We start from the raw sequence: 9655 nt of genomic DNA, 5'->3' as shown, positions 1-9655 counted from the left end.
TCAAGTGTTAGAAATTCCTTTGGGATTACTGCTATCTTAATAAAAGATGTGGCATTGACTGTGCTGTAAAAAAAAAAAAAAAGGAATAGGATCTAGCAAAGCAATAATACATGCTTCAGTCAAAATAATATAAACCAGTCATCCCCTGCCTATTCAAAATGCTGAGCGGGTGCTTCTCCTACAGCCAGGCATCTCCGTTGATTTGGACCACAACCTAAGAGCTGCCTCATGGGTGACACAGCCTTGTACAAGGCTCAGAACAAAGAGCAGAGCGGGACTACCTGAGCTTTGGCCAAATAGGGTGGGTTTTAGTCACGTCATGTTAAAGTTTTCTGTTTACCAGATTTTTTTCTGCGTGTAATTAATGCCATTTTATGCTATCTGATCCCTCCATCATCAGTAAGGTTGTGTATAGGGTAGAGCTGTCTCTAATTTTTAAATATTTATTTATTTATTTTGTTAAGAGCATGGATAAGCTGGTGGAAAAAATATGGTAATTCTCAAGGTTCAAGTCTATGAAGTACAGCAGCTAAGGGCTGCCCAGCATTTTCAGTGGTTGCTGGGTCATGCCTGTAAAAGACGTAGGACTGGGCATATTAATTGTTAGGAAGATAAAGAGCAAAGATATATTACAGGTTGAAAAAGCAACCTGTTTTCAATACATGAAGGGTTGTCAAGTTAGCATCTTATTAATGGGGGGAAGAGAACCTGTGCTCAGTCAGCCTGTGCTAATGCTGCCAGGCAAATCAAAATTGTAGTGCCTTGTTATTCCTGGCACGTTTTAATAAGCAAATAGCAGCTAAATAATGTATTGACAGTCTGAGCAATTACATACACGCAATTTATAGCAACATAATGAGTTTGAGGTTTCCCCCACTCCTTTTGGATCAGATTAACCATTGAAACAGTACAAATGGAAAGCCAAGTAATAATGTTCTGCAGGGGGAACAAAATGCGGTAGGGCTAGAAGTTTGCTATCTATATAAAAAAAATTTATGAATTTGCAAATCAGTACAATAAATGGTCTAGCTGGCAGGTATCCTTTGATTTTTATTTTTGTAGCTCCACAGAAAAAGCATAGCCTACTTGTGCAGGTGAGATACAAGCTGAAAAGAATGCTGTTGTGCTATGTCCACTGTTACTGGCTCTGATAACTTCCCCTCCCCCTTTTTTGTGTGTGTCTTTAATCATCTTGACTCGTGGAATGCACTGGGAAGCATCACCATAAATCACGTTATGGCTCTGGCAGTTTGGAAGTCAGTGTCCACCTTGATCTTTGAATATAGCCTCAATCTGCTCATTGAATGGATTCTCCTTTCCAAGCACTTGAGGCCATTCTTGTAGTGCCTTCTGCCAGGTAATGCTTGTTCCAAGGGCTGCAGCAATCTGCAAAAGCACAAATACCGTCAGTATCTCATGTCTCTATAATGTAGTTATTTCATGCCAGCGTTTAGGAGAGCCCACCATAAGGAAGCCTGTATAGCCACATGATGGACTGTAATCTCTAACCAAAAGAAATCCCCCATTACAGCTGCTTGACCAGGGCAAAATCCTTCTGAACAGTAAAAATATGGCGAGGACCATATATCTGCACCCTCCTGACCAGTCGTTTGTCTAATGATAGTCTGTATCTATCCACTTTCCAATGCCTATGATGTTTAGTCCATAAACTGCTATTCAAAAGCCCTAAAGTATGATTTTTATTTTTTCCCCTGTTGAACATTTTGAAAGTAGTCAAAAGCACTACTTGGATATAATGCATAGAACTATTGTAAATCTAAAAGAATTCATGCTTCTAAATACCTCTAGTACTAATAATAAGTGTTCTCTCTGCTCTCCTGGAAGGAAACCACGTGTTGAGGGAAGAGACCCAATTATATCCAGTTTTGAAACTACCTTGCTCTGATGCTCTAAGTTTGCACCTGCTGCTGGTTGTCTTCACAGGTTTTTTTTCCCATGAGACCTGCAGAAATGCTAGAATAGCTTTTCTCCTCAATATCAGTATTAGTCAAATTTTCATAGAGATTTTTGCCGTGGAAGTTATGCACTGAAGAGAAACTGTATCTGCTGTATTGCCAGGGTAAAAGACATCAGGGTAGCAGAAAGGGACAGAGAGAACAGCCTGATTCTCCCTTAATCAAATTTTCCCATGTTGCTAAGGCAGTTTTGCTTTAACTCCTGACCTACAATTATAATTGGCTTCTATGATAACTTTATTTTCAACATAAACTTTTTAACACTGACACTGATTGCAATTACAAAGGCTAACAAAGCCTTTTTTAAAAGACTGAAATAGGTTTATTGAATCAAACTATTTGAATGCTGTTGTTTTGGAGTTTGGGAAAAGACAGAAGCCTTTGGGAAATTTTTATGCACTTCTTTTTAAATGTACTTTTGAAAGAAGCTGTAATGATGGGCTAGGAGACAAAAAACTTACTTTTATTCAGAACTTATATACAACAACACATATTTGTGGTATGGAAGCTCTTAGACTCTGGTCACCTGAGGTTTCATTAAGCTGATGGAGGAATTGGGGCAGCGAAGAAGGATAGAGGAGACTGTACAGTAGAGTGTTTTCTTCTGGTTGCAGTTTCTAGTGACCAAACATTTATTCTGGGACATGCTATGTCATCCAGGGGGCTGAGGCACATCCCTGTCAGAGTGGTCCATTCTGACATGTAGTCTCCAAACCTCCTTCACAACTCCGTAAGCCTTCCATATATATTTTTATCAGGATTTGTTGGTTGGTTTTAAAAACCCTGCTATCTTTGCGTGGTACATCCTTTGCAAAGGTATCACCAGAGGTATGCTCTACAGTGTTCAGACTACTGTTGACTGTAATTTAAGGTATATATACTTAAACTACCCTGAATTATTACCTAAATTAGGTTCTGCTAACACATCACTTCATTAAGTCCTGATGACTTCAATAATTTACTCTGGATGAGTAGCGAGGCACAGAGAAGGGTTTGTGATTCTGGAAATTGCATTTCTTACATGTTTTTTTCTAAATTCCAAAGTTCTTGTGCTGTGAGACATACTGTAATTTGTATGGGGTTTGCAATTAATTTCTTAATAGTGAAGATGACAACCCCTAAGGAAGTTCTTTACAGGAGATATTACCCATTCCTCACAGGGCTCTGGGAGGCAGCTGTGTTATTCCAGCAGCTTCAGGCTATCTGTTTTCTCCTGCACCAAACTGGCGATGGGTGTGCTTCTTAGCAAAGTGTAAATACTCAACTCATCTGATTTGTGCCACTTCAGCTTTTTCTCTGTATTTCTGGGTGGAGTATGCTTTGCTATGACTTAAGGAAGAAAAAGGAGGAAGCTAATCACACTCAAGCTGTGCTTTCCTGCCTGTACGTAAACATTAAGAATCTTCCAAGCATCTCAGGTTCCAGTTTGTGATGCTCAGGGCTTTCACGTTCTCCCTGGTAACTTCATAAAAGCAAGAAATGGAGCTGTTTGTTCAGGATCCTGTTGAAATTCATAGCCCTGTCATCCAAACAAAGCAATAGGCTGTTCTAGAGGGAAGTGATGTCCTTGAAGCCATCTGGCATTCACAAGGATTTGCAGTGAAATTCTGTAGTAAGGAAGAGATGCTGAAGAAAATTGCTGGGCTCCATCTGTAGTTACTGGGAAGAAAAAGTCATATTTCTTCCAAGGACAACCAAGCCGGACTTTGGGGAATGGTCTCACAAAGACAGCTCTAGAGGGAACTTGGAAGGACTGAGTGATGCATTTGGCTTTTAGGTGTCAAAAGTAAATGGTATGAATTTCTTCCACCTCCATCCTCAGCTGAATGTTTTGTAATAAACTTTATGGAGGCAAATTTTAGCTTTGAAACTTTAGTGGAATGCAATTATGCCAGTAATGAGTGGGTTTTTTGCAGCCTCCTGTTTTGCAACTTAATAAAAACACCTTTACTGTGCAAGAAATTAGCAGAAAGGGAATGTGGTTCTGGGCCTGGCTAAACAAATCAGTACTTGGTGTTTATTCCTTCTTTCAAGGGTTTTTAAATATGAAGTATTGCCTGAAGTGGGGACTGTGTGGGCTAGTTTTCCCTGCCTGAGTGCCTAACCTAGCCTTTCTCCAAAGCATGAGAAACTGCACTAGCTCTAACGGGACACGGTGAGTGTTGTCTTTTTTCTTATTTTCTTTCCCTTCACCTTGTAATTGTAGGTATGCAAGCTTCAGTTAGGAAGTTTCAATTCCCTCCCATATCCCTCTGGAATGTCTGGACTGCTGGACTATTGGATATACATGCTGGCACCTACTTCTGCTATGTTTATACCGGCAGATGATTTTTTAAAAATTAAACAGACAGTTGATAACAGCAGGCGAATTCCAGGAGCTGAGAACAGACACCACCTTATGCTGCCCACTGCTGTATTACGAGTAGGGGTCACTGTATACACTGCCAGCTCACCCTTGGCCGAGAGGGGCACTGCGGTTCTTTTATCCCAAGCTCCAAAGTTTCTCTGCATTGAAGGCAAGAGCTAAAGTATTTATGCTTTCCTTGGAGTGCTGTTCAATTCCAAAATTTGAGAATATTTGTCAGGTACTTTGAGGTCTACAGAGGGAAAATTCAGTAGAAATGCCCAGGCTAGGTTTTATCTGTTGTAAGTTTTTGTCAAGCTATACATGAGGGATGGGGAATAGCTGCAGAGATTAAAGTAAGAGCCTCTGTTCACTTGAGCTGCATGGCATCAATTCTCTCCTGCTAGGCAACATTGTATGGTAAAAAAGCCATACCTGGCCAGAGGCATTCATGTTGGTAGAAAGTAAAACTTTAAATAAAACTCATGTGAAGAGTGAGTGAGTTGTTTATCATCTTTCTTAAGTGTACTCTTAAATACCACTCTGCTAACACTTCCCCTTCTTTTTATTAAGAGAGTCACTCTTTTGGAGCAGAGTGCTATGTTTCAGTCTAAATAGTGCTATATTGATAACAGACTTCTGTACACTAACAGGAAAAGAAAAATGGTGGATGTTTGGATAAGGCTAATTAATAAATCCTAGAAAGACAATAACTCACTTGAAGTGAGGCATATCTACAGCTGGCACCTTGACTGTAAGGGAAAATGTACCTATAAAAGCAGTAATGGTAATCCTAACAGTAGGAGGGGGAAATCATAACCACTGCAGGACACCAGGTCCAGAGGGAGTGAAAAAAGACAGTGCTTGGCTGGATCCTGCAGCTCAGGACGCTGGGGGCTGCAGGTAGGTTTGCAGCTGCCCTTCAATGTCCTTTTATAACTTCCTTTTTGCTTAGGAAGGATCCAGTTCAGATATATTTTTCCTGCCTTCAACTCCATGCTACCTTGCAGCTGCAGGATGTGGGCAAGACCCTGGATGAAAAGTTGTGATATGGCAAGCTTGGCTCCCATGGTAGCCTGGTGCTGGGGGTTATAAGAAACCTCAGGCTGGCCTTCGGGTAAGACAGAAAAATTGTGCAAAGACCTTTTCTACTTCACTCCATAGTCTTTGTATGGCACAGTTTCCCCAGATGGCAGGGTTGGGAATGGGGTTTGTTTCATCATGATTTTCACTCTCATTTCATTTGCCAAGTTTTCTCTAATTGCATCCTTGCAAAAGGCCTGCAGCAAAAATTCCAGGCATGCTTTCTCTGCATCCCCAGGCTGTGAGTTCATACTTTCATGCAGCTAGCTTCTGGTACCGCGTGGTAGACAGGCAGGAATTTCTGCTATGAAGGAGTCCCTCTTTGAACAGGAGGCTCTTTTAACTTGGCAAGGCTAAGCAAAGCACTGTATTGCTCCACCTGACTGGTTTGGAGTTTCTCGTGGGTGTGAAACAAGGCAACTAAAGCATCTATTTTGCCTTTGGACTTCCCTCTGCAGCTCTCCTCCAGCTGAACTGACAACACATTCAACGGAGAAGCTGTCGAAATGTTGGAATCCATCAATGCTTCCAATGCATGTTGAAGTGCTTCTCCATCGACTGCTCTTTCTCAGCATGGAAAATGTCATTACATTGGGTTGTGTGAGGATCAGGTGTGGGAGTCAACACATGCAGAGTGTTAGCTAACAACATAAAACTGGTCCATAAAATCCTGCCATACTTTTGAACAGGGGGCACTGCCAGTGGCTGGGCAGCATGGTGGGGTTTGCTTGCATGGCTTGATCATTCCGAGGTGGAGGGGAGTGTGCAGTTGGAAGTGTGGGGCAAGGCAGTGATGTTCTAGACAACAGCTTTCTCCAAACTGCTCTCACCATGGCACAGAGTTGGCACCATGCACCATAAGAATATCATTGAGGAGTGTCCTGAGAACCCTGTCAGGCTATGGCCACTGGTGGGAGACCTCACTGTTAAAGGCTGCATGTGGGTTTTCAGCTCACACACAGTTTTTCCCAAGACTATACAGAGGAGATTGGCTGCTGCTTTGCTTTGCACATGTGTTTGAAATCTGCAGCTAGCAAATAGAAAACCAACTGGCTTTGTTCGCAACTGATTGCAGAACATGCTCTCTCCATGTGTTTTACAGGGTCAGAAAGAACTATTTTGAAGTGAGTATGGTGGGAACCAGGCAATCTCACACTAAGTTATCAAATCCAAGCGAGGACTTAAAGCAGAGCAGGTGCTTCTCCTTCCCTTTTGTTTACTTCTGACTGTAAACTTCCTGCCACATGTCCTAGGAGGCCAAGAAAGCAGGAGAAAACTTACTAATATGTAGCTGCTGAGCATAAGCAATTTAAATGTATAGCTTCAAAAAGAAAGCTTTGTTTCAGGCTGCAACAGGGAAACCCACAACCTCAGAGGCTGCAGAGCAGAGGTAGGGCTGGAGGGGACCTGTCTGGTTCCGGCAGTGCTGTGTTTCTGTCCTGATCCTGCAAAATTCCCACGGGTGTTTGGGCAGACAAGTGGCCAGGCTAAGTGGCAAGGATCAGTTTTTGTGCATTAAGACCTGTTTGGCCATAGTGCTGGTCAATGAGGGAAAGAGGCAGAAGACTTTGCAGGAGCCAGAGCAGAGTGCAGCTGCCTGAAACAGAGACGTTGGCTCTAGGGCTAAAGCCATCATTTAGAGTGGCCAAAGAAGGCCAATGGCACCCTGACTTGTATCAGCATTAGTGTGGCCAGCAGGACCAGGGCAGCGATTGTTCCCCTGTACTCAGCTCTGGTGAGGCCACACCTCAAATTCTGTGTTCAGTTTTGGGCCCATCCCTACGAAAAAGACACTGAGGTGCTGGAGCGACTCCAGAGAAGGTCAATGGAGCTGGAGAAGGGTCGGGAGCACAAGTCTTATGAGGAGTGGGTTAGGGAACTGAGGTCTTCTAGCCTGGAAGAAAGGAGGCTGAGGGGAGACCTTATCACTCTCTTATCACTCTCTATAACTACCTGAAAGGAGGTCGAGGTCCTGATGAGGTTGGTCTCTTCTCCCAAGGGACAATCAATAGGACAAGAGGGAATGGTTTCAAACTGCACTAGGATGGGGTTAGGTTGGATATTAGAAAAAATTTCTTCAGGGAAAGGGTTGCCAAGCACTGGAATGGGCTGCCCAGGGAAGTGGTTGAGTCACCATCCCTGGAGGTATTAGAAAAACCCATAGGTGTGATGCTTAGGGACAGGGTTTAGTGGTGGACTTTGCGGTGTTATATTAATAGTTGGCCTCTATGATCTTAGAGGTCTTTCCAACCCAAATGATCCTATGACTCTCCTTTAAAAGAGAAATAACCCAAACCTACATCCCTGTGGCACGGCAGCTGAGTGCCTGGGGCAGCAATGGGCACTAGCATCTCGCATGCTCCCTCATCCTGCCTGCTCCCACCCATCTCTTGGGGCTGGGTTTTTACCTGGCTGGGGTGGAAGCCATCGACTGGTTCAATCAGCTGCCAGGGCTCACCTCCCATCTTGCGCCACTCCTCGGCCGCTGCAAATAATGTAAGCAGAGGGGTTATCACGGGGAACACGTAGATGCCTTCCTGGAGGTGTACCCCCCTCTTCTGCAAAGCACCACTGGTATTTGCAAGCACATGACAGCTCTGCATGAAAATTATGATAATTCGCATAAAGTTGTCAGAGCCAATAGTGTGTGCAATCCCCTCTCCTTGGGGCAGTATTTAAGACTTTATTGTTAATTTTTTTTCTCTGCGATCTTTATGCAAGAAAGCTCTTTGAACATAAATGATCGTAAAACAATTCGCTTTCCCTCCCAACTAAGATGGATGCTATACCAAGTAAAGCTGTAAATTATTTAATACTGATTTAATACTTTTAGATTTGCCATGTTAGTTGCATCCTCAAGAATGCAAAAAAAAAATTAAGAAAATAGTGTTTTTTAGAGAAAAACATGGCAAAAATATTCACATGGGCTGAAGTCTGCAGGAATGACTGTCATTTTTTGTTACTTCTCTTCTGAGCAGTCTTTTTCTCAGCTCCAACAAAATAACCTTTTGAATTACATAAGCGTGACATTCAATGCAAATGATGCTGTGCTATAAGCCCTGGAGCCATTAGAGAAGTAAAAAGCTTTCTCTCTTCAAAAGGGCTATGGAGTGATCAAACATGGGACTAGTGGATATGGCATTAACAGACTGTAAATTCAATAATTCCTTTTATAATGACAGATTAAGAATTCTTAATAGCATTATGCAAGCATCCTGTCAGAAGGAAAATGTTCTCCATTCAAGCACAGTTTTGATCTAGATTAACCACTCTATTTTGGACCCTGGCTATTGCGTCGAAAAGTGGTGTCTGGGTCCCCACGCTAACTTCGAATTCACAAAAAGGAAACATTCCTGCTTTGACTATAGAAACCCACTTGAGATGCTTCAGTCAGCTCCCAAAGTAACCTGTTTCAAGACACAGGGTTTGGAGCTTTATTTCAAACTTTCATTATGTTGGGCACAACACATATTCATCTTAGATTACACCACAGAACACTCATATAGATGAACAGAGTGAACTTGCGTAACTCCTTATATATATGATATTCTACATGAATTAAGAGGCTTGTGTACTGTGTTTTACTTTGTAGCAGGACTACAGCTCCAACGCCAGAAATAGCGAAAGGATAAGTAAGGTTTGTATCAAGATATGTCAATTCAGACTATTATACTTGACCTTCAAAAATCCTAGAGCAATCGAGCAAATAACCACCGATTATGTCCAGAATTTGTGTTAAAAATTACTATTGCCTTGGCTAGACTAGACTAGAGTTTGCTCCCATCCACATCAAGAAAAAGTCCAAAAAAGCAACACATACCCCGCCATTTATTACACTGCTTCTTAAAGGAATGACTGATTTCCAAGGGCAACATGTGATCTTGAATGTCCATCTAAATCTAAGATAAATGCTAGTATACTCCAATATTACTTTGACAAAGCTGGGAGCTGCTATGCACATATATATGCCCAGGCCAGCCTGAAATCAATGTAGTCATCACAGTGTGCAACCACTGCTAAATATTTGATGTCTGGAGAGTTTCATGGAGGATTTGTGCTTGCTTCAGAAAGAGACCAGAAAAGTAGGTCAGCAGCCTTAGCTGGCTTTTGAGCACACTTATGATCTGACAGCTTTCCTGACTGCAAGCTTGAATTGTTGGCTCCAGGGCTGCAGGAAACTTTGCAGAGTGTCTTTCAAAGCTGATGTTTGTGTATGCATGTGTGATTTTGTTTACTTCATTTATTTAACACG

The 9655-nt window shown here is 42.2% G+C and overlaps 1 protein-coding gene across 1 annotated transcript in view; it reads right to left on the bottom strand.

Moving 5' to 3' along the window:
• AOAH (acyloxyacyl hydrolase) overlaps nucleotides 1-9655 on the bottom strand; it is an 80608-nt gene continuing 70953 nt past the window's right edge. The window contains exons 21-22 of the mRNA XM_027665016.1: nucleotides 7812-7888; nucleotides 1-1386 (exon numbers count right to left, since the gene is read on the bottom strand). Of these exons, the coding sequence (XP_027520817.1) occupies nucleotides 1258-1386; nucleotides 7812-7888 (206 nt within the window). The 3' untranslated portion in view covers nucleotides 1-1257. The remainder of the gene's footprint in view (nucleotides 1387-7811; nucleotides 7889-9655) is intronic.

The sequence above is a fragment of the Corapipo altera genome, unplaced genomic scaffold (genome assembly GCF_003945725.1).
Source record: "Corapipo altera isolate COAL_440 unplaced genomic scaffold, ASM394572v1 89, whole genome shotgun sequence".
Taxonomy (NCBI): Eukaryota; Metazoa; Chordata; class Aves; order Passeriformes; family Pipridae; genus Corapipo; species Corapipo altera.
This window is presented reverse-complemented; position numbering and strand designations above follow the sequence as displayed.